Source organism: Neofelis nebulosa, chromosome 2 (genome assembly GCF_028018385.1).
Source record: "Neofelis nebulosa isolate mNeoNeb1 chromosome 2, mNeoNeb1.pri, whole genome shotgun sequence".
Classification (NCBI taxonomy): Eukaryota; Metazoa; Chordata; class Mammalia; order Carnivora; family Felidae; genus Neofelis; species Neofelis nebulosa.
In genome coordinates this window covers 23,685,515-23,712,123 of record NC_080783.1, presented here as the reverse complement: position 1 = coordinate 23,712,123, position 26,609 = coordinate 23,685,515, and the positions used below count along the sequence as shown (strand labels likewise).

The 26,609-nt window shown below is 34.7% G+C and overlaps 1 protein-coding gene across 2 annotated transcripts in view; it reads left to right on the top strand.

Moving 5' to 3' along the window:
- The window catches only part of SPAG16 (sperm associated antigen 16), a 1,005,541-nt gene that overhangs the window by 2,512 nt on the left and 976,420 nt on the right, over positions 1-26,609 (top strand). The window contains exons 2-5 of one of the 2 annotated variants that reach the window (XM_058706047.1): positions 7,548-7,594; positions 8,743-8,838; positions 11,958-12,076; positions 18,503-18,640. In XM_058706047.1, coding sequence (XP_058562030.1) covers positions 7,548-7,594; positions 8,743-8,838; positions 11,958-12,076; positions 18,503-18,640 — 400 coding nt within the window. The remainder of the gene's footprint in view (positions 1-7,547; positions 7,595-8,742; positions 8,839-11,957; positions 12,077-18,502; positions 18,641-26,609) is intronic. The other variant, XM_058706052.1, reaches the window with a different exon arrangement.

The following is a 26,609-nucleotide window of genomic DNA, read 5'->3' as shown; positions in this document are numbered from 1 at the left end:
CCTTAGAATACTAGACAACAAGATATCAATATTAAATCTTTAAAAGAGGTTGACTGTAATTCTTCAGGAAGTCACCCTTTTCTTTGCTGTTAAACATTCAAACGTAAAGAACATGTACAAATTATTAGGGCCCAAACCGGAAACAGCCAGGATCCACCATGAGGGGAATGGCTTCATTAAGTAAAGTCCCCGTTTTCTTTGTAAGTTTAGAGAATGTATGCAGGAAAAATAATTCTTACCCCTGCAACACCTCTTCTTTGTAACCTACTACCTGTAAAGGCAGGTGTTATCTGTTTCTCTTCTGAAGCAATTCACAATATCATTGCTTTTATGTTTTAAACTTCAGCACAAGATACAAACATACATGTACATTGTTCCTTTCTTAGCTATATCCAGAGCTTTGAAGAAATCTGTTTGTGAAAGCACATGAATCTTCTGGAGAACTCCTCATTAGAAAGATACTTGCAACACTGTAAAACATAAGACCAGATTTTAACTATGTGCTTTGTAAAGGGTCGAGTGTATGTAAAGAAAGCTGATTGTTCTCTTATGAATGAATTCTCTATTAGAAATCAGGACAGCTTGGGTAAGGTTTTCCATATGGAGTAGGAACTACAGTTAATGTATGGCTAGGGACATATGGGAATGCCCAGTCCAATTGGGAGATGCAAGCTGGAATGAATTGTACTAAGAAAGCTAGTGTTTAATTGATTTTGTTGCTACGTGTCAAAAGAAACGTTCAAGGAAGAATAATGGAATACATGGACTCTAGGAAAGTGGAGCCCCCAAGGTATTGTCTTTGTTATCTCCCTCCTTTTGCACTGATTCTCTGCTCCTCTAGCTGGATTTTGATTATTTTATCTTTCAACGCATTCCAATGCTAAGAATTTGGCTTCTTAGATCATGGACATAAGTTTGCTGACCACTGAAGAGGTTTGCTCTGGCCCCACCAGCAATTTCTGAGGGTTGAGTGAGTTTAAACCAGTTTTTTGAAGCTGATCAACTGTGGATTCAGTCCCAAAGTCAACTATTTCTGAAAGTGCAAAATTAAAGATTCCATTCAACTAGTCAACTGAAATATGGCGAACACACTTAGACACCTCATCTAAGATGCATGCTTGTTTTCTTAAATTATATCCCTAGACAGTCATTCATTGTAATAGTAATGTTCACTGATAACTTTAATTAAAATTGAATTTTTATCATTTAACAGTCTTTTTATTCATTATTTTTAACATTTAGTGATTTTTCCCATCTCTTATGTTACTTCTCTGGAATCTTTGTAGTATTGCGTGAGCAGATATTTGTAAAATCCTTAATAATCGTTAGGTACTCAAGTCATCTATTTCTTATTATCATTGGGAAAATTAATTTGTCCATGGCATCTTAGTTGCACCCTACATATATTCAAATACAAGGATAGACAGTCTGAATGTAGAATCTAGACCAAAAGGCATGTTACTAAGCCTGGAGTGCTGAATTTTACATGCATGAAAATCATAGGCTATTTGGAAAGAAAGAATTTGTTGTGTCCTCTAGTCTGGGCAAACTTTAATGTGCATATGAATCAAAGATATGGATCTTTAAATGAAGACTAATTCAGTAAGTTCTAGTGAAGGCTGAAATTCTGCATTGCTAATAAGCTCCCAGGTGTTGCTGGTGCTGCTGGTCTAAAGAATATAATTGGAATAATAAGGCTGTAAACAAATTTCTTAACTACTAGCCATCATATTTTCAGATAGAGGTATATCTATATTTTTAGTTATAGAGACCATATCTTTGGATCTCCTGGCATAAAGTTGGAAAAACTTAAACCACCACCCGCTATGAGAACAGTGAGCCTTATATTTTGAAAAGAAAGTTATTTTCCACCTTCTGAGGCAGAAGATGTGCAATGGTGTCTGGGGCAGGGGTAGCCAATAAATTTCCACTCTTGCCGTGTCTGTTGAATTGGTAGTGGCTCCCTGGTATGTGGTGTTAATAAGATTCTGAGACCTCCTGAAGACTTGGTGGGAAAGACTGCAGAAAACAAATAACAGTGGAGAAAGTGGCAGCAAGTGGTAACCACTTATCTGCCATCTTCGGTGTCTATTATTCAGTTAAGTTATATTATTCAAACTGGCATTCCTAAGAAAGGGAACCATGGCTGTGATGTCTGCCATTTACAGTACTTTTATTTCAATTTGGTAAGTAAAATGTTGATCATGAAGGATCCAGGCTAGATTTTAGATTGCCTTTATGTACATTGGCTCTGCAGTGACGGCAAAGATTACAAAGCAGTTTCTGTCTATAGTAGCTTTGGGAAATCATGTAAAATATAATTAACTGTGTGTTTCATTCCAGTTCCTTGTAAAGATGCTGCTGCTGGCAGTGATGCACCTCCAGTGCAGCACTGGGAAGAGACGAGCGTGTGAGGAACACTTTGTATGGTGTTCACATCTAAAAATCATTTATAGTTTTCTGGCTGTGGTTCATTTGTAGAGCCTTGTTTGCGACCCCATCATATCAACTGTCACCTCAAGCTCGACTCCATTATGCCAGCTGAAATGCTTCTCTGAGGCTTCTTGCAGTTGTGTCTTCTGTAGTACTGTGATGGATTTAGGGTTTCCTGGCAGTTTCTGCGTGTATTGTCCCATTTTCTGATAGGATCTACAAGGTCGAGATCTGGTACAGATTCTGCCAGTGCAGAAACTGCCAGGCAGTTCACCCATGGTGACCAAGTGCCATCAGGGAACTGATACATAATATGCAAATTATATGCAAATCACAAGTATTACTAAATTTCTTTCAGAGCAAGGGGAGATGTGGAGTGGGACCCTTAGTCTGGGTGTAGGCTCTGATTCTGGGATACCGAATGTGGCCTAGAAATGGGTGGTGCTAAGGGCTGTGGCTGCAGGTCAGAGAGGAAGTGGAATCACTGACTTTACCCTGGGCAAGAGGAGACTAGAACACTAGGCACAATATTAGATGTCAACTTAGCATTAAGCAGGCAGAAAGGCAATAGCTAGACCTAAAGAGAATAGAAAGGAGGGAAAAATGAATTTCGGAAATGGAGTTTAACAATGTTCTTTGAAGGAATACTAGACAGATAATAAGAAGAGGGTTTTTCTTGGCATTAAGAAACTGATTTTGAGCCAGAATTCTGGTTTATTCTGCAATGGAAAAAAAATCACTTTGCCTGAGAACTGTGACCAGCTTAATTGTATGGACATTTCCTACAGAATAGGATCACCTTAGAGATTAAATTACACATGAGAAAGTTGTCCAGTAAAAGTAGAATGAGAGTAGAGGGTTTTTATCATTCAGGCAATTCTTGGTCAATTGCTTATTCCTATTCTGCCAACATTGCTTCTAAAGCAGTCTTTCCAACCTTTTTTTACACATGGTATTCCATCAGATCCTGCTTCACTCAGTCTTTCTGCCTGTCCCGATGGCCGAGGGAATCAATATCGGTACAATCCACAGTGTTCTCTTTATGAGAATGGGAGAGAGTAATTTCTCTCGGGCTTCACAACCAGAAATTGCTGTACATCTGCTGAGAAACTCATCTGTTTTCGTTGGATGGTTACGGAATTCATATCTGATTACATTCCCCTCTTTACCCAGACTGCTGGGGAAGCTTTGGGTCAAATCTGTGGCTTATGTTTGACAGAGTTCATGAGACTTTATGGCATGTACTGTATCCTTACCTTTATCTTATTTCTGTTCTTTCTCTTTGAATTTCCATACTTATTTTTATATTTTGTACTATATGCATATTTGTAAACTGCCACACAATCATTTGGGGATTCATTTGTGCATTTGTCCATGTGTTGCTAGCCAGCTCAGCCAGACAGATGCATACCAACGCACATGCCAAAGTACATTTATTTCTTCGGTAGCACCTCAACGTCACATTTCAACTCAGTTGCTCTTGGGAAGATTTTATGTACGGATCATTTTTGTGGATACTGAAAATACCAGTCAAGGAAAATAGTGGTTCCTATTTTGGATGTTTGTCCTCTTCCTGACCTTTTGTCTCACTAATCTCTTGCCCTTGGCTAATTTAATCTTTGGGTTGGTATGTTTGCCCTCTTTTATACTTCTCTTTCCTTTAGGGTCTTCAAATTGAGCTATTTAAATGGTTTGATTTAGATGTTGATGATATAACACTGGGAAGTTTGGAAAGTAAGTACCTAGGATTTTGGTAAAAATTGCACATTCTTGTGTCACTGTAGACACAATATGATAATGTAGAAAATTCCTGATATTTTTATTCAAGAAATTTGTCTTTGTCACTTATAGGTATATGATTTTTGGAAGATTTCTTAATCTCCTTGATTAAGTTTCTTTCTTTTATTTTTTAATGTAGAAATGATTATATCTGTGTTATTCAATGTCAGAGGATTGTTGTGAGAATAAATATGATAATGATCCATATGACAAAACTTTTAAGCTTTATGAAATGGTAGTTATTTTTCCACTTACTGTTTTGATTTTGGGGAAACTATATTATTAGGGTTCAAAAGCTGTTGCCTCAGATATTTTCTGGGTAGCAGTATGGCAGGTGTTGTTTGATATTTCCAAAGCTTTGAGGAAAAATCTTTTTTTTTCTCTCTGTGTATTGCTATGTTTAACAACCTATGCTTTGATGTTTCTTCCTCACATTAATCTTACCAGTTGGCTAATTTACAATTTTCAAGTCTATCTAAATGATTTTAGAATATTTACTTCTTTGTGAAATTTATTATGGTATGAGCAGTGATGAAGAATGACATTGCTTTTCTGGAGACTTAAAGACAAGTGACTTCTTACAAAGTCAAGTTTTAGTATACTTTTCCATAGAAAGGAGACTGATTTCCTGTAGCTGAGCTTCTGGAAATTTTATTGAAAAAAGTGAAAATGTATCAGAAAAATCTAAACTTAGAAGGAAGAAGATTTAGAATGAATTTTATTAATCCATTCATTTTAAAGCCTGGGGGAACTAGGCCATGAGAGACTTATGAGACTTCTCCACAGGTACTCCTCTCTTTCTAGAACAAGGAAAATAATAACAAATACTTGCATAGCATATACTATAAGCTAGGCACCATTCTAAGTGATTTACATGCATTAACTCTTAATACTCTTGAAACTCCTCAATTTATCTGTGGTAGCCAGCTTCCATAGTGATTCCCACATCCTGATACTCATGCTCTTATTTAGCTCCCTTAGGCACTGAATAGGGTTGACCTATGTAACCAATGATGTGACTTCTGAGGCTTGGTCACAAAAGACATTGTGGCTTCCACTTTGTTTTCTTATATTGCTTATTCTGGGGGTAGCTAGCCGCTATGTCTTGAGAATGCTAAAGACGCCTGTGGAGAGACCCACATGGGGAGGAATTGAAACCTTTAGCCAACAATGTTAGAGCCATCTTTGAAATGGATCCTGTTGCCTCCACTGAGCCTTCAGAGGACTGCAGCCCTAGCTGCTATCTTCACTGAGATCTCACGAGAGACCCCAAATCAAACTCCACAAGCTAAGCCACTACTGAATTCTTGAACACAGAAACTATGAGGTAATGGATGCTTATTGTTAAGCCTGAAGGTTTGGGGAGTTTGTTAAGCAATAATAATAAAAAGTACAGATTTTGGCACCTGAAAGTGGGATTCTAACATAAGAAATCCTTTAAAGTATTAGAGTGGCTCTGGAACTGAAATAGGGCAGATGTTAGAATTTCTTTAAGTAGGATGTTAGTGAAAACTAAATACTTTGATCAGACTGTTAGTGGAAGCCTGGTGGTCTCTTAAGAAGGCTGCTGGCAAGGGACTAGAGAGTGAGGCAAGTGCTATTGGAAACTGTTCCATGGTAGTAGATTAACTAATATAGGTAGGTCCTTCACTCCTGGTGCCCAGTATGGGTAAATTTGCCATATGAAGTTCATATGGGTAAATTACCCAGTATGGGTATTATAGGATCAGCTGCAGGGTTGCATCTTTTTTTTTTTTTTTCTGTAGTAGTTTAATCTACCATGTTTTTAATTAGTTATTATTTTACTTACTTATTTAATTAGTTAAATTAATTAGTTATTTTTGAGCCAAAATTACTTTTCACCATATTATTGGGAGATAAACTTGTTTGACAATGAAATACTGGCCTTTTGATGGTATCTGGTTCCTAAGAATTGTTCGTGACTGAAATAGGCTTAAGTGACTTTCCAGTTGGATAAGCAGTGAAGACTTACTGCTTATGATGGAACTGAGTAACAAAGCCGTATAACCCATCTTTTAGAGGTTTAGAACTGTGTGGAAGATAATTGGCAAACACTTCAAGTGTTTACATAGCATAGAAGACGAATATGGAATAACAAGAGAGGTTTAAGTATAGCATAGTGAAACCTGTACTTCCGGGGCTGATCACCAACTGTGTTAGGTCCTAGCTGTGCAACCTTGTGCTTGTGAGTCCTGATCTGTAAAATGGAGATGATTATAGCTTGCAGGTAGGATGAGAATGAGGGACAGTGTCTGCTTCTCTTAAATACTGTATAAGTGATACCAGTTCTTATTACAAACAGCATGAGTTGTTATATACACTTTTAGCTAACTCTTGGAAGATAATTTCTCATAACCAGCAGCAAAACAAAAGCTAGGCTAATCTCGTCTTTGATTTTTGTAACCATTACTATACATTAAAGTGTTTAATTTCATACATTTTGAATGAACTTGGCATAATCCCATCTGTACATATGGAGAGAAATGTAAACCCACCAACCAACAAAATGTTAATGGTACATGCTTTGATTTCTTTCAAAATTAAACATTATCTTGAAGTTTTCATTTATAATTAAAGTAACTTATGATTTTTGAAAGTCTTACAACAATGCTGTTAGAATTTTTTACTAGTCATTTCCATTGATATTTTAATGCTTATTTCTTGATACCTTATGGACCATTGAATTATGATTACTGTATACTTTGCTTTAATTAGGCTGCCTTTCCTGTGAATGAAATTTAATTTTAAAATTGAAATATATAATAAAAAAGATATTTAAGTAATTTTTATTATGAAAACATTGAAATCTGTTTTTTACTTATATATGGATATTGGTGTGCTTTTTAGAAATTCGTAATACTTTAAGAAGTCACAATGCACTGTGAATGACTCTGGAGCTCTGAGAATTTAAATTAGTTTGAGATAAATTAAAAAATTGACTGTCATAGTTTTCATGTCCATAAGTTTTCTTTTCTCTTTCTAATCTATACTATCTTATTATATATACCATGTACATTTTTGTAAGCCTTGCAATCAAGTTGGAACTCATTAGATAGTAAATAGATGTATGGGAATGTAGTTTTTTATAGGTTTGGGTTCTATAGAGCAATGCTTTAAAATAATAATAAAAATATTTTGTTTTAAGATATCTATATTTGTAGGTTATATGGGGAAGAGTAATTTTAAAGAGTTTATATTACATTTACCAACTCGGTGAGATAAATGGATCTAATACTGAATTTTAATGTCAAATCAATTTTAAATGAATCATTTTATCCCATATATCTTGAGATTGAAACTTGACATGATTTCAGAGGTCACCGTAACTGAGGCATCTGAAGATGATTATGAATATGAAGAGGTAATTTTTTCATTTTGAGTATTTACTTGTAAATTCATTGTCATTCTTATGAAATATTCATTTTATTTTATTTTATTTTATTTTATTTTATTTTATTTTATTTTATTTTTTGTTTTCCTTAAGAGATGTTAGTTTTTCAACTGAATTTAGCTAATATCAGCTAGTTAAGAGTGAAGTGTGAAAGTTCTGTTTAAAAGTTTAGATTGGTTAATCCATCTGGCTCTTTTGGTTTCCTGTTAATTGTGCTTCAAAGTTAACTCCTTATCCCCTGCCTTGTGGATCCTTACTACAGTTTGCCTGTCCAGCAGGCATTCCTTCCCAAACATCCATTCTGCTCTTGGATGGGTTTTCCAGATTCCCACTACTGGCTGTAGGTCAGATCCCCTGCTTCCTTTAAGCTTAACTCTAATTCTGTGTGTAATGTAGTTCCTGCCTCAAATTTTTCCTTTCATTCACTGTTTGGATAGGACCTATCGTTCCTTCTGAGATGTGGCACCTAGAGTCACTCCTAAAGGATAGGCACTGCAAGTGAAACTGTGGAAGCAAGCCTGGCAATTTGTGGCCTGAGCAAGTAAAAGGACAAACAGTAGATAACTTTTTATTATACTAGTAAAATAGAGATAATATGAATATGTGCCATATGAAATTACTGAAGGAGTTAATGTAAGATACATAAAACTCATCAGCATGTAAGAAGCACACAGTGAATGTTAACCATCATTATTATCATAGTTAGAGTCTGTTGCATTTTTCCAAGAGCATAACATTCAGGCAGTCAGCTTCATTTTATTTTGTTTTGTTTTTTTTAATAAACTAGAGATTTGCAGTTACTTGTAGTTATGAAAAAGAAATGGTCTTACATTTTTTCTCCGCAGAGTTGTTAGACTATATTTGTCATTATAGATAAGAGCAGATGCCCATAAACTGATCTCGAGTTTATCAGAAGTGACATTGATGATGTTTACAAGGAAGTCAGAAAGCTTCCTACTTGGTTATCCATTTGTCACAGAACTTCAGAATTACATGGCATCTTACATAAGGTGTCTATTTTTGTGATCCTTTATTTTATGAGGAAAAATTATTTCTGAAATGAAGTAAGTTACTTTTATATTCCTGCTTACTCTTTCTATACTCTTTCTCTGATTTAGATACCAGATGACAATTTTAGCATTCCAGAAGGTGAAGAAGATCTGGCAAAAGCAATTCAGATGGTCCAAGAACAGGCTACAGATACTCAGATTTTGGTGAGAATTTTGAACATAACCTATAGTTTGTGTAGTTTGAACACAGCCTGTAGTTTAGCAGTGAGACTTTAATGTGAAATTTGGAAAGTCATTTAAACTTTAAGTACTTTACTTAGTAAATACAGTCCTATCCCTTGCTGTGCCTTTTTCTCTTGTGATTTTATCATCACACCTTAACTTTAAGTAAGTATTCATATTTCTTCTTTTTTGGATTGTCATTTTCCGCATCATGGTTACTCATGCATAACTTTATGACAAATGACACCTTCCCTCAGAACTCTGCCTGTTTAATCTCACCAGATATTAAAACAAGGATTTTAAATTCTAATGTACAGAATTTGGTTTTGGTTACAGATACTAAAATGTATTTTGCAAAATTCTGTGGGGTTTTTTTTCATGGAAATATTTATCTGATAGGGATGCTTAATATGTTACAACTTTTTTTCTTATGAGCTATTTTACTAAAGAATGTGGTAGGGGAACTTTTTTAAGTTATTTATTTTGAGAGAGAGAGGGGAGGAGAGAGAGAGAGAGAGAGAGAGAGAGAGAGATGTGAATGGGGGGAGGGGCAGAGAGAGAGGGAGACTGTTGTGGAGCTGCATCTCACAAACTGTGAGATCATGACCTGAGCCAAAGTAAAGAGTCAGACACTTAACCAACTGAGCCACCCAGGTGGTCTGGTGATATGTTATTTTATTCAACTAGTCTTTCATTCCTTGAGATAGGGAAGTATCTCATTCAAATTTAATACCTAGCACCTCTCATGGTGCCTGGCATGTGGGAGACATTCAGCAAATATATATTGAGTGAATATTATATGCAAAGTTAAAAGAAACATTTATGATCACATTATAGCTTAGAACATGTATGTGTATGCATGTGTGTATAATATGTTGATAGGATTGTAAGTCTCCATGTATAAGAAACATGGCATTTTAAGGTGGTTGGATTTCTGCTTTGGCTGTTTCACAGTATATGCATCAGATGTATTCAGGAAGAAATAGAAAGAAAATACTATTCGAGAAGGCAGGAGTCTACCAGACCATACATACAAATGTACATAAAAACATGAGCTCGCAGACATCTTTAGAAACTAGATTAGATATAGTCTCTCTGTCCTTTTCCTCCTGTGTTCCCAATTCCTTCAACTATCCTCCATCTCATTCTAAATATCATTTTCAAATTTATTGACCAAAAATGCCAAGGTATCATTTATTATTGTAAAATGAATGTCTAGTTCCAACAGTGTTATACCCTTACCCAGTAGTTATATATAAATTTCCACCATAATGCAAAGACTTGAAGACAGGGATGCTGTATTCTGCTGCTTTGACATCTTCCATGTGTGATGTAGGGTCCTGCATATAATCAACACTGTTCAATAATATCTTTTAAAATGACCTTAGGAAAGATATTACAAATTATTATACTTGAGCTTTAAAAAAATTCATTTTAAAACCCTATTAATTTGTCAGGAAATTTCTGTAGCCCACCAAATTTGCTTCAACTGATCACTGTTTGAAGGTTGTAGCAACTACTAGTAATTAAGATCAGCAGTAAGTTATGTATAGCTCTTTTGAAAAGCACTTTTTAGGGGAACCTGGGTGGCTCAGTTGGTTAAGTGCCTGACTCTTGACTTCAGCTCAGGTCATGATCTCGTGGGTCATGGGATCGAGCCCTGCATCGGGCTCTGTGCTGACAATGACGGGATTCTCTCTCTCTCCCTCTGTCTCTGTCCCTCCCCTGCTTGCATGCACTCTCTTTCTCTTTCTCTCTCAAAATAAATAAATAAACTTAAAATTTAAAAAAAGAAAAGAAACTTTTAGGGAAACAGAGATTCTTTCCTCACTGCATTTCTATGTAACTATTACTAGGTATGTAACATTTACCTGGTATGTAATCAAGACCAGGTTAAGAAGGACAATGAAGAAGGCAAGTCTACTTCTGGGTTTCTATATATGAAAATAGATCTGTCTGTCTAAATGATTGGCAGTTAGATTAATAAGTTCTTGCCAATGAAAAGAAAATGCACTCTGGGGGCAACCATACTGTTGATATTTTTAAGAATTTACCCATTATTTGTCTTATTTTATACATGGGTTTATGTGACATAATAGTTTTTATGGCTGTTCTAATTTCATATCTCACTTGCTGAAATATCTCCACTTTTCTAGTCTAGGGGTCTGCAAACATGTTCTCTGGGATCATATAGTAAATATTTTAGATTTTGAGGGCCGTAAGATCTCTGTTGCAATTCACCTCTGTCATGTGTATGAAAGCATCCATAGACAATATGTAAAAAATGAGCATGGCTGTGTTCTAATACATTTGGTTCTCCCGCCCTTCAATCCTCTGCTTTTTTTCTCCCAGGCACTTAGTGCCATCTGCCATATTATATATTTTTAATTTAGTTTTTCACTTTCTGTCTTCATCTACTTGACCATTAGGTATGAACACTGAGTCTTATCTAGTTTCATTACTGCTTTATTCTTAGTGATTAAAATAGTCCCTGAAGCATAGCACTCAAAAAAAATTAGATGAAAAAATGAACAAGTGAATGAATAAATTAACAGCCTTTCAGTACCAGTAATCAAAGCTTATTGAAAGGGGTGCCTAGGTGGCTCAGTCAGTTGAGCATCTGACTCTTTATTTTTGCTCTGGTCACAATCCCAGGGTTGTAGGATCCAGCCCCATGTCAGGCTCCCTGTTGAATGTAGAGCCTGGTTGGGATTTTCTCTCTCCCTCTCTCTCTGCCCCTCTCCTGCTAGCACCTGTGGGCACGTCGTCTCTCACCCTGTCTCTCTCTCTCTCAAAATTAACAGGGGTGCTTGGGTGGCTCAGTCGGTTAATTGTCTGACTTTGGCTCAGGTCATGGTCTCATGGTTTGTAGGTTTCAGCCTCGTGTTGGGCTCTGTGCTGACAGCCCTGAACCTGGAGCCTACTTTGGATTCTGTCTCCCTCTCTCTCTGCCCCTTCCCCACTCATGCTCTGTCTCTCTCTCTCTCTCTCTTTCTCTCAAAAGTAAATAAACATTTAAAAAAAGAAAATAAATAAACTTAACAAAAGCTTAGTGATGATTTTATATTTTCAAAATAAATAATTGTACATTTAAATTTCAGGAGCAGAAAACAGTCCTTCCTTCAAAGCAACCAGTACCTGAAGTAATAGAAGACTTTCTTTGCAATTTCCTAATCAAAATGGGAATGACCAGAACTCTTGATTGTTTTCAGTCTGAATGGTAAACAATTATGTGGATAAATAGTTCTCTAGAAATGCTAACACGTCCACTTTTAAGTGTCTTAAAGGACTTGAAGTTGCTCAGCTTATGCAAAATGGTTGAAATGGATGGAAACTTTTCCCAGCCTCACCAGTGAAACCATTAGACATACACACACACACACACACACACACACACACACACACACACATTCACACACTCACATTCACATAATTAGGGTATTAATTTAAAAGAGATTTTTATTAAGCATCTTTCTTATATTTGGGTGATTTTCAAAAATCAAGAAAATGGAATATCTCCTGGGGTTGTACAAAACAAAGTCTTTTATTAAATAGTTTTCTATATGTTCTGCATAATTATTAAGGGTATTATTTTCTGCATTAAGATCTCCTACCAAGAGTACTACTTTGCTTGTTTTCCTTATAGTATGATGGCCTGCCTTTCTCTACTCACACAACTGATTGATTCTTTTCATATAAATATTTCTTCATTTGGAAATAAGCAGAATTATATTTTCACATGATGTCTAAATGCAGATTTTCTTGTTATAATTGAAAATTTTAATAACTTATTGGGTATGAAAATCATCAGGCATGCTGTCTTTATTCCTTTGCTACAGCAGTAATGTCACCAGGCATGTGTTCAGAGTCCTAACATTCCTTAATGAAATATTTTTAAATAATTGGATGTAAAAATATGTTTGAACTTTAAAAGCCATTGCATATCATGGAAAGGGAATACTATGATAAATAAAGATGTTTGTAGTGTTTGGGGGCTAAATCCTAATTTTAAATAAATATATGGGGCAATTTTTAATTTCTACTAATCCAACTGTGATGCAGTTTTTATTTGCTGCTTTTTTTGGTTCTGATCTATGGAGATCATGTAGATAGAAGAAATTAGTTTTATTATTTTAAATTGTATATCTAAAGTTAATACATTTAATGAAAAGAACCATTTTTCATTAATACAGTTAAAGAAACAGCAAGTTTGATGGTAGAAAAATAGTGTTCCTGTTAAATTTAGAAATTACATGAATAATATTTATAAAATTGCCCTATGAAATAATTACAAATGTAAATACACATTTTTGTAAAAGTAGGTAGATGATTAATTTGTAGTACTAATGAAATGAAAAATTAATGTGGCTCAGTTCCTTTTTTTCTCCTAAGAATATGTGTTAGGACATAGTACTTGCACGTTTGTCTAGGCCAAAGTGTGAAATGATTCCCTTTGAGAAATCTGTAACCAAGTATACTCTTAACAGTTAAGTGCTTGTTGTGTCATATTATCATTTTAGATTTAGCAATTTGAATTGAGATGAAATTTTAGGAAACTACAATATAATTAGGACGTATAGAACCCCTGTGTAAGTGTGCCATTTAGTATAATACTACAATCTTAAAGTAAGATTCTTATAAAGTATCTCTTTATTATATTGTTTAGTGATACTGTGGTTCAAATAATTGTGTCCTTATTCCTAGATGTCAGTTTGTAATGAGTTTACAAGCTGTTTGTGATAAGATTACAGTCTTGGATATTTTTTCTTCACATGAAACATTTTTTACTTTGATCAGAAACTTTTACCTATTCTGCAATAGTAGGACTATGAGAATACAGAGTATATTTTTTATCATTTTTATTATGGATAAAAATGTTTGTAGTATTCGTTGCTCTGAATTCATTTAATCTTACAAAAGTTGACAAAACAAGGTTCCCTCACTGTTAGTTTGTAACACAAAAAACCCTTAAAGTCACCAAAAAACCTGGGAGTAAAATTTGGCTTGTGGCCTTTTAATCCTCAAACAGTAATTGCAGTAAATTCTTTAAATCCAAGGTCAGCAAACAAATCTGGCCTGCCCCTGTTTTGTAAATAAAATTTTGTTGGCACATAGCCATGACCTTTCTTTTAGGTATTATGTATGGCTGCTTTCATGCTACAGCACAGTTTGTTAGTCACAGCACAGTGGAGAACACATGGCCCAGAAAGCTCTTTTTTTTCTGCAAATTCTAAACTATTTTCTGGCTGTTCACACACACAAAAAGATTGTGTGTGTATGTGTGTGTAGTAGTGACTTTTTTATATGAAACTCAAATTGTTTGCACTGTGGGTTAGCAGTAGCTAATGGAATTTTGTCTTTGTTGGTAAATATTTTCTGTAACTGTCCCTGAAAACATGGAGGAAAAATTCTCATTTGATGCTTGTTATTATCTAGGTTACTGTTTTCCTGTCTTTTATATCCTATGCCTTGGGTGCCATTATGAAGGAAAACTAACTTTACTCTTATGACACTATTGATGTGTTTACTGAAATTCTGTCATACTATTTCTCATTTGTGACAGTGGGCCTTACACCATAGACAAATTGTATGAAAGTCTATGTACTTTCTCCCTGAAATACATGCACATTCTCCACTTCTATATAATTCTAAGTAGTTTATGGACTTAATGGTAAATGTGAAGACCATTGATGTAATTTTACTGGTAGTAATTTTTTTGGCAGTTCTGTTGGCAATTTTATTTCCAGTTCCTAATGTTATGTAACAATCTTTTTTCCCCATCTGAACACTTTTCAGTCTTGTTCTAAGTGTGAGTGAATAAAGAGGAAGAAATAAAAAGGCCAGGATATTTCTTTAACACACACACACACACACACACACACACACGCACACACACACACATCTGAAACAAAAACAAAATATCTTATATACAAAATGCTTGTTTTACTGAGAAATATATTTCTAGAATTTGTAGATTAAGATTCCTAGTGATCCATGGGGCGCCTGGGTGGCGCAGTCGGTTAAGCGTCCGACTTCAGCCAGGTCACGATCTCGCGGTCCGTGAGTTCGAGCCCCGCGTCAGGCTCTGGGCTGATGGCTCGGAGCCTGGAGCCTGTTTCCGGTTCTGTGTCTCCCTCTCTCTCTGCCCCTCCCCCGTTCATGCTATGTCTCTCTCTGTCCCAAAAATAAATAAAAAACGTTGAAAAAAAAAGATTCCTAGTGATCTTATAGTATTAGAATAGTATTAGTGAGTTTAAATCATCTTTGACATTTTTATATAGATTACAGAAATTTGTCATGATAAATTATTTTTGAATGTCCTAAGATATATATGATATAGTATGTGTTATGATGTATTATGCTTGATTTGTATTTATTTTACCACATATTAATTTATTTACATAACATTTAATGTAGAAAAGGACTATATACCACTTTTTTTTCTTACTGAAATGATTTCTTTAGTAAGATTTTTTTCTGCGTTAAATAAAGCAAGTTGCTGGAAACCAATTTTATGGTCAGAAAAACTTCATGGGCTAATACTTCAATCAACCCTTATATCTTCTCTTTGGAGATAAGTATAAATCACATTCTAAATACATATGAAGTAGTGAATTTATGATTAAATTGTTATCTATTTTGTTGTTTTATAAATTGTGGCAAATACTACTTAATATTGATTCTTTTTTTTAAAGAAAATTTTAATGTTTATTTATTTTTGAGAGAGAGAGACAGACAGCTGTCAGCACAGAGCCTGATACAGGGCTTGAACTCACAAGTCGTGAGATCATAACCTGAGATGAAGTCAGACACTTGACCGACTTAATATTGATTCTATTATCTTAACCCTTTGGGTATTCTTCAGGGCTTCTATTAATGTGTAATATATTAATAAAATTAATATTTATAACATAAAAATGCTGATAATTAAACATTTTTAAACAAATGTTTAACTCATCTATATAGCAAGCTTTGTAGGTATTTCTTTGTTAATAACTTTATTACTGAAATATTTTTCTGTGTTTATACTTTTTTATTTAGCTTTATTGATTGCTACATGTATACATATAATTAAAATTATAATTATTTAAAAATCTGTAAATGATTCTCTGATGTTCCTTATGTCACTGAGAAAATAGACATTCTATGACCTCTGCCTCCCTCTCTACTTACTAGCTTGCCACCTGTGTTCTCAGGCATTCTTCTCACCTGTCACAGAAGCTGAGCCATGCACACTGTCATCTAAGGCCAACCCTCCAGTTGTCCACTGGACCCCAGATCCTCTTAGCTGCTCAAGGACATTGCTTCAGCAATTGGCCCCTCTGTTTTCTGTATTGTAAACTTTTCCCCTCTCTGCTGGATCATTCCCATAAGCATATAGATGTCCAATAATATTTTTTATATTTTTAAAAAAGTGGAAGACAAAAAACACCCTGAACTCCACATCCTTTTTATAGGATAATCTTGATTTCCTAGGCTCCACTTTACAGTATGTCTCCTTGAAAGAGTTTATTACCAGTTCCTCATGTCCTAGTCTTATACCTACTCTGGGTGCACTATTGTCTCCATGACTGTGCTGAAAGTTTTTTCAGTGCTGCACATTGCCAAATTCAGTGACTGATTCTTAGTACTCCTCTTTATTCAGTCTGTTTTCAGCATTTGTCACTGTTGTTCATTTCTTCCTTCTTGGAACACTTTATTCACTTGGTTTGAGAGCAACGGTGCTCTCATATTCACCCACTACTTCACTAGCCCTTGTCTGTCTTAGTCTCTAGTTGGTAGTCTTTTTTTCTCTTCCCAATCTTGAAACAGTCCAGGGACTTCTTTACTTCTCTGTTTATAGTCATGCCCTAGCTGGCCTTGTCCAGTCTTATGACTTTATTTTTTTAAATCTTCTGTATTTATTTATTTATTTATTTATTTATTTATTTATTTATTATTTTTTAGATGAAATTTATTGTCCAGTTGGTTTCCATACAACATCCACTGCTCATCATCCCAACAGGTGCCCTCCTCAATGCCCATCACCCACTTTCCCCTCCCTCCCACCCCCATCAACCCTCAGTTTATTCTCAGTTTTTAAGAGTCTCTTATGGTTTGGCTCCCTCCCTCTCAATGTCACTCCTCATCAGGGAAATGCAAATCAAAACCACACTGAGATATCACCTCACGCCATTCAGAGTGGCTAAAATGAACAAATCAGGAGACTATAGATGCTGGCGAGGATGTGGAGAAACGGGAACCCTCTTGCACTGTTGGTGGGAATGCAAACTGGTGCAGCCGCTCTGGAAAACAGTGTGGAGGTCCTCAAAAAATTAAAAATAGATCTCCCCTATGACCCAGCAATAGCACTGTTAGGAATTGCCCCAAGGGATAAAGGAGTACTGATGCATAGGGGCACTTGTACCCCAGTGTTTATAGCAGCACTTTCAACAACAGTCTTGTAACTTTAAATAGTATCTCTTTACTGATGATTCCCACGTTTGAATTCCATGTCCTGACTGTTTCCCTGAACTCTTGACATTTATTCCCAGTATTTATCTTCACTTGCAATATATTCATATTGCATTTAATATGAATAAAAGCAATTCCTTTATTTCTCCAATCACCCAATTCCTACTGCATTCATTCCCATCTTCATAAATGGATGTTTGTTTTTCCACCAGAAACCGTGGAGTCATCTTTGACCACTTTTTAACCAATGCGTGGCAGCTGACTCATAAGAAAATTTTTTTTTGGCTTCACCAATAAGTTGGCCCCGGTTTTACACCCTGTTCAGAAGGGACCTGTTTCTCATAATCTCTACTGCTACCAACTTTGTTTATGCCACCATTGTTGCTCTTTTGAACTATTGCAACAGGCTCCAAACCAGCATCTCTGATTCTAGTCTTGCTCCTGTAGAGTTAGTTTCTTCAAAGAGATGCCAGACTAATCCTTTTAAACATAAATCTGATCAGTGTAACTTGTTTCTCAAAGCCTTCCAATGGCTTCAATCTGATTCAAGTAAAATCATATTTTTCTCTCTGGCTCCCTGCTGTCTTCCTGACCCATTTTTCACCACTCTCTCCCTTGCTCTGGCTTTTTGTTTTTTAAGGTACATGTCAAGCATCTCATTTTCTCAGGGCTTTACATTTACTCTTCTGTCAGCCAATAATGCTCTTCCCCTTCATATCTACATGACTTAGTCCTTTATTTCTTTTAGTTCTCTGCTCAAATATCACTTTACCAATCATACTTTCTGTGTTCATCCTATGTAAAATAGCACAAACACCCCCATCAGTCTCTATCTTAGTCTCTCTATGCCTCTTATGCTGCTTTATTTTACTTCATGGAACATATCACTATCCACACTAGAACAGATGGGGGCTTGGACCATTTTGTTAATTTCACCAGTGTTAGTGAATTAGTGCCTAGAACATATGAGATGTTTGGTTATGTTTTATGTACTATGATGATATGAGTACCTAGCAACTAATTATTTGTTATTTTAAATATATATTGTAAATGTGGACATTTTAATTTATAAAATTAATGCCACAAATCAATTCTATAAATATCCCCTAGGAGAACTTTTTGAATAGTACATAAATTAAACCAATTTAGTAGAAAGCAACAACATAAAACCTTTTGTTTGATTTTATCCTAGGTATGAGTTAATACAGAAGGGACTAACTGAACTTAGAGATCTTGGGAATGTTCCAGATGTCTACACCCAGAATATGCTTTTAGAAAATGAGAACAAAAATTTGAAGAAAGACTTGAAACACTACAAACAGGCAGCTGAGTATGTTAATTTTTAAATTACTTTTTTTTCTTTTGGACCAAATAGAAGTAAAGAGCTGAATGAAGCTAACACGTGGTTAATGTACCAGAGCTTTAATTCTGAACTGAATTCTATTTAAATTCTAGTTAGAAAGAATGTGACAGGCTTCACTAGCAAGTTAATTGAACTGATCAGAACTCTCACAATTGCAACCCACTAGCAAGAGTTGAATGCAGGGAGTTGTATAGGAGATGTTAATTTATTATGTGGCATTCACTTTCTTATGTTTTTCATAGTCTTTTCATGGTTTGTGAAATCTTCCCCTATGAGTATAAGCTAATCTCTGAAATTATAGTAAATTTATAGAAGGCAGAGAGGAAGGAAGGAGATAGTGTATTTCTCGCTAGAGAAATTTTAGTATTTGAAAATTCCCCAAAGGAAACTGCTATTTTATAATCTCCTAACGTGAATTTATGCATAGAGAAGAAACTTGACAGAAGCCAAATCTTTCTTTCTAAAATTATAGGAAGACATGCAGTTTTGGCGAACAAATTTAGATAAGCACTGTTATTCTGGCAAAGATACATATGTGAATGTGTTGACTAGAGATGAATCTACTCATCTAAGATGATATTAGATGGAAAATCAATGCTTAGATATGAAGTAGAGAAAGTTCATGCTTTGTTCATTTTTTTTTTTTTTTTTTTTTTTTTTTCAACGTTTTTTATTTATTTTTGGGACAGAGAGAGACAGAGCATGAACGGGGGAGGGGCAGAGAGAGAGGGAGACACAGAATTGGAAACAGGCTCCAGGCTCCGAGCCATCAGCCCAGAGCCTGACGCGGGGCTCGAACTCACGGACCGCGAGATCGTGACCTGGCTGAAGTCGGACGCTTAACCGACTGCGCCACCCAGGCGCCCCATTTTTTAATTAAACATACAGTTTTCTCTGTTAAAGAATCATACTAAAACCAAACATTAGATAAGTAGAACTACCATACAGGAGCATAATATTTTAAAATCTTTGTAAAAAAGTTTAAAGAAACAAAACTTTGTATTGCAAAGTGAGGAAAATTTTTAAGATAAGCTACTTTTTAAAAGGTGGTGGTGAGGGGTGCCTGCATTGCTCAGTTTGTTAAGCATATGACTCTTGGCTTAGGTCATGATCTCATGGTTTGTGAGTTCGAGCCCTGTGTCGTGTATGGACCAGCTTGGGATTCTCTCCCTCTCCCTCTCTCTCTGCCCCTTCCCTGGTCATGTTCTTTCTTTCTTTCTCTCTCTCAAAGTAAATAAATAAATAAAATTAAAAAAAGGTCATGGTGAATAAAAGAATAAAAGATAATTTGTATGATCATTTATTCACTTACTATTTACACTCATAGAAAGTTTTTACACATTGTACAAATTTCATACTATCTATGGGTATACTGTTTGATATTTTATGTTTTAGAGAGAAGTGTATGACGATCCATGGAATAAGTCACTAGAACCAGCATTCTCTCTATTCTTAGTTCATTTCTCAGAAGTGGTTTGCACTATTGGCCCTGCTGCTCACTGTGTTATTGTATAGACACCTAATGGATGCACTGGGAATTTGACACAGCAAATTTTTCAGAGTGATGCTTGGCATACTGTTTCAGTTCCTGATCTCCTTTGAATTATTGCTTGAGTTCGCTAATTTTCCTTTGAATAGATAGAATCTCTTTGTTCAATGAGTTTTGCCATAGTGACATTAAATAACCATTGTTGATCACTGGTTTATTATTGAATATCATATTTAATAGCTATAATCAAAACCATATAAACTATTCATTTGCAAATTATTAGCTCATAATCTAAACAGATATCACTCAAATGAAATCTGTTTCTTTTTTGTGTTTACTAAAATATCAGATTACTAAATGTATATAAGATTTGCTATATTTATTAAAGTGTAATTTTAGTTTCAATGGCTTCTGATTCTCTCTCAAATCTATCTTATTTGATATAATTAAACTTTAACAGATTAGAAAAGAAAAAAATATTTATTTGCTTTAATCTACTTGACATGAAAAATTTGAAGGAAAGATGCCTGACCCTTAGTAGATTCCTAATATTTATGTCATTGAGTGAATATTAAGTACTTTGTACTTTTATGGCACCTAATTTTTGGATATATTCTTAGAAAATGTTTTGTAAATATTACCAACTACTACTGTCTTACTACAAGTTTGCCCCAAATTGTAATGTTTTATCACACAGGTGTTTCAATTTGACTTTTGAAGGTATTTTTCCAATAGGAATTAGTAATAAATGTGGGATTCCCTTTATAGAATTTACCCTAAAGTTTTCCTTTTCAGGATTAAAGCTACTTCTTTCTTTTAACTTATTTTTTAAAGATTTTTTAAAAAATGTTTTTATTTACTTTGAGAGAGAGGAGAGGTGAGGGGATGGGGTGGAGAGGAGGAGAGGAAGAATCCCAAGCATACTCTGTGCTCACAGTGCAAAGCCCAACACAGGACTCAGTCTCACAAACCAGGAGATCATGACCTAAGCTGAAGTCAAGAACCAGGCACTCAACCTACTGAACCACCAGGCGCCCCTTAAAGCTATTTTTTGAGGCAAGGTAAGTGTAGATGTTAAATATTTTTTTCTAATAAGAATATTTAGTATGTAAAAAGAGTTGGGCTTACAGATATGTTATATATTGTCCTGATAATACTGGTAGCATTTAATGATGTATCTAGAAAAGTTAGAGAAATCATGTAGCTATAAGGTTAATATTTATCTGGAGAAGAGAGTTGCCATGGAAAGAGTATCAAACTTAAGGTTCAAATACCTGGCTTCCATTATTCTTTTACTTATTAACTCAGTTTTCTTATTGTTAAACTGGGAGTAATTATACATAATATTATTAACTCCTAGGGAGTGATGTGATAATTAAATGAGACAATCTATATTAAAGAACTGTGTAAATCACAAAGTACTTTGAAAATGTCAGTTATTATTATCAATATCTCTAAAGGCTGTCATCCTTGGATTTTTTTAATCATCACATCATTAATATTTTTGAAATTCGGTAATGATGAAGCATAAAGGAAGACATGAGAAGGGAAATATTTCACTCTAAAATATCATTTGAATTGCTATACCTTAAAAAAATGGTCTTTTTCTCTGTTGTAAGCAATTCCAATTTTAGAACTGAGGTTTTCCCTATCTTGCTACAAATGCGGATTGTCTTATATAAAATATAGTTTCATGTATGGTATATATATGTATGTATGGTGATGAATGTTAACTATACTTATTGTGGTTGTTTTACACTATATACAAATATGAATCATTGTGTTGTACACCTGAAACTGTGTTATGTACAAATTATACCTTGATAAAAAAAAGTTTTAGAAATAGCTGGAAAATTTCTTTACACAGAGGTGTTTTAAAGGGGAAAATGTACTATTAAAAAGTATTTATAGTTACATTAAAGGTAAAAGTGTATACTAGCTACACTAGAGTAATAATATAAATAGTAGTTTGACAATCTTTCTTGAAAAAGGAGAATATAACTGTACTTTTATATTAAAGTATGGCTCACTTGTCATTTTATTTTTTATATTTATTGCACATATATTTTAATACTCAATTAAAAATTAAAAACATAAGATAAACTTGTAAAAATCCTTTTGTTTTGTAACTTTTGACAGGTATTGCAATCAGTTAAGTTTCATTAAAAGTTTTTTCTAAATTACATGTGTTTGGTTATTGTGACCACTTTAAACATGTTAAAGAATAGGCAAAACATCCAAATGCAATTTCTTACACAATTACTACTATTACACTTGCTTAAACATATTTTGAAACTCATTATTTGAAACTTATTATTATTTAAATTTTATTTTTAATGATTTATTTATTTTTGAGAGAGAGAGACAGAGTATGAGCAGCAGAGGGGCAGAGAGAGAGGGAGACACAGAATCCAAAGGAGGCTCCATACTTTGACTGTCAGCACAGAGCCCAATGCGGGGCTCGAACTCATGAACTGTGAGACCATGACCTGAGCTGAAGTCGGACGCTTAACAGACTGAACCACCCAGGCACCGCTCTAATATTTTTTTTTAATTAAGTTTTTAATTTTAATTCCAGTGTAGTTAATATACAGTGTTATGTTGGTTTCAGGTATACAATATAGTCATTCAACAATTCTGTACACCATTACTCAGTGCTAATCATGATACGTGTACTCATAATCTGCTTCATCTTTCACCCATCCCCCACTCACCTCCCCTCTGATATGCTTTATTTTCAATGTGTGCCCTCAGTTAGAGTAATGATTACTTTTTTTTCAACAAGAGCATTTTTTTTACTTGAATACTTCAGAATACATGGTTCTATAGGATATATATAAAACATTCCCTCCAAGAAAAATAGAAATACGCATTTTCTTCAAATACACACAGAAAAATCCCCTGGTTGAATCACATAAAAAAGAAACATAATAAATATTACAAATTTGAGAAGACTGAAATCATACCAAGTATATTTTTCAACTGCAATGGTACAACAATAAAACAAAGCTGGAAAATCTACAATGTAAATATTAAATATTTAATATGTAAATATTAACACAGTACTGCACAAACAATGGGGCAAATAAAACAAATGGCATATCAAAATATTTCTCAAAACAAAAGAAAAAGAAAACACAATATTCCAAAATCTATGGGATACAGCAAAGGCAGATGCTGGAGTGAAATTTATGCTATAAATGTTTGTATTAAGAAAAAAAGTTCAAATAAGCAACATTACACCACAAGGTACTAGAAAAAGAAGAAACCTAGCTGAAATTTAATAGAAGGAAATAACAAAAATCAGAAATAAAATAGAGACCAGTATAAATAATAATATAACATTGAAAGTAATGACCAGTTTTTCTAAAAAAAACAAAAACAAAATTGGCAATGCTTTAACTGTATTAACTAAGAAAAAAAAAGACTCAAAAACCAAAATGAGAAATGGAATAGAAAACAATACAAGAGCTAATCACAGAAATATGCACTGTGATAAAGATTCCTACAAACAATTATATACTAACGATTTAGATAACTTATGGAAAAAAATAGTCCCTAAAAACAAACAAGTTACCATGATTCAATCATGAATCTTGTATCCAAGAAGTAGGAAATCTTCTTAGACTAATAACAAGAATGAAAGTTGAATTAGGAATCAAAAATTTCCCAGCAAAGAAAACTGCAAGGCCACTTGGTTGGTTTTGTTGGTGAATTCTACCAAACATTAAAAAAAAAAAAAATTAATGACAATCTTTATCAAAATCTTACAATAACAGAATAGAGGGAACACATTCCAAATCATTCCGTGAGACCAGTACTACCCTGATACCAAAGCAGGATAAAAACAATACAAGAGCAAATAAGTCGAGTTTGTCTGATATTAAGCATTGCTACTCTGGCTTTCTTTGGACATCTATTTGCGGATAAAGGTTTCTCCATCCCTTCACTTTTAATCTGCAGGTGTTTTTAGCTACAAGAACATAGGGAAAAGTTTTATTTTCTCAAATGAGCTTTAATTCATGGCTCTAGATTGCTAAAGTTTTAAATATTTTTTTTTTTATTTGTGACACAGTTACATTATTTTCAGGTGTGATTCACCCGAACCAACATAGTGATTCAACCTCTATATGTTATGCTATGTTCACCACAAATGTAGCTACCATCTGTTGCCATTATATCATTGACTTTATGCCCTATGCTGTGCCTTTTATTTGTGTGACTTATTCATCCCATAACTGGAAGCCTGTATCTACCACTTTCTTTCATCTATTTTGTCCATCCTCCCCTCCCCTCCACCTCCCTTAACTTCTGGCAACCATCAATTTGTTCTCTGTATTTATAGGTCTAATTATACTTTTTGTTTATTCATTTGTCTTGTTTTTTAGATTCCACATATGAGTGAAATCATATGGTGTTTTTCATTCTCTGACTTATTTCACTTAGCAGAATACCCTCTAGATCCATTCATGTTGTTGCAAAGAACAAGATCTCATCCTTTTTATGGCTGCATAATATTTGTGTGTGTGTGTGTGTGTGTGTGTGTGTGTGTGTGAGAGAGAGAGAGAGAGAGAGAGGGAGAGAGAGAGAGAATATCACATCTTCCTTATCCATTTGTCTATCAATGGACACTTTAGGTTGCTTCCATATCTTGGCTATTGTAATGCTGCAGTAAACATAGGGGTGTATTTATTTTTTTGAATTAGTGTTTTCATTTTCTTTGGGTAAATAGTAGTGGAATTAGTGGATCATATAGTATTTCAATTTTTAATTTTTGAGAACCCTCTATACTCTTTTCCATAGTGGCTGCACCAATTTACATTTACACCAACAGTGCATGAGGGTTCCTTTTTTTCTACATCCTTGCCAACATTTGTTTCTTTTGTTTTTCATACTAGCCATTCTGACAGGTGTGAGGTAATAGATATCTCATTGTAATTTTGATTGGAATTTCCCAGATGATTAGTGATGTAGATCATCTTTTCACATGTCTGTTGGACATTTGTATGTCTTTTTCGGAAAAATGTCAGCTTGTCTACTCATTTCAAAATTGGTGTTGAGTTGTATAAGGTCTTCATATATTTTGGATATTAACCTCCTATTGGATATATCATTTGCAAATATCTTCTCCATTTCAGTTGATTGCTTTTTTTGTTGTTGTTGATGGTTTCTTTCACTGTGCAAACCTTTTTATTTTGATGTAGTTTCAATAGTTTATTTTGATGTAATTCCAATTGTCATTTTAAATGCAGGGGTAGAATTTAAGCAACCTGCCACACATTTAAGGAGTTGTTGATCATTGAATGAAGACTAGAAAGCATCGCTTGGAATTATCATATCATTTACAGTTGACACTATTTCATAAACCTTGTTTTACCTGGTAGTTGACATGGTACAATATTCACCTCAGTCTGAGGTCCACAAAAGCTATTACAAGTTTTATTAATTAAGAACCTGTTTGCTTAATCTTGTTTTGTATCTTGACCAGTGCTTTATGTCACCTTCTCATAATGTAGACATTGAAAATATTCTCAGTTGGATGGTTTACTCCTAAAGCCTCATTGTACTTGTATTTTAATATCCTGTAGTCTGACTTCCACCACACCTATTCTACTCAACTGTGCATCCTATTTCATTCTTCTATTCCTTCACTTTCTGTGACGGCATGATGTTCTACCTCTTCTACTCACTCAGTGAGAGACTTCCTCCCCCCCGCCCCCTGCCGCCATTTCCTCTCTCTGCACTACTAATACTCTCTAAGGCTGTTCTGTCTAATAAGATAGCCACTAACTACATGTGTATGGTAACACATATAACATGTGATGGTAAACTCTATGAAGAAAAGTAACATGGGTAAATCTGGTAGAGATAATAAATGGGGTGCAGTTTTATATAGGGTGGTGAGGGAAGTCCTGTCTGATATCTGAAGAAACTGAGGGAGAAGGTCATGTCTAAACTTGGGAAAAGGGAATTTCAGGCAGAGAGAAGAGGAAGTACAGAGAACCTATGGTGAGCATGGCTTGGTTTGTTAGGGGACTAGTAAGGAGACCATAGTGGCTAGAACCAGGGGCAATTGGTACAGGCCTTTGTTAGAACTTTGCTTTTTCCCCTCTGAGTGAGATGTGAGGCCGATGGATAGTTTTGAAGAAAAGCATGTGAGCTTGTTTTTGTTGGAAAATAGACTGGATGGAGGGACATGATGGAAATAGGGAATACATTATACCCTGCATAACCTTCTTGTAGGTTGATTTATCTGACTACAGCAGAATAATAATAAAATCAAACAAAATTTTGTGGTACATTTAGGTTCTTGAAAGTACAGTATTTGCTGTTATCAAACTCAGCATTACTAACCCCACTCAGATTTTGGTTTAGAACAGACGTTGATATCAGATCAGGTATTGTGGATAGAGCAACACAAATATATGATGCTCTACCCTTTATTAG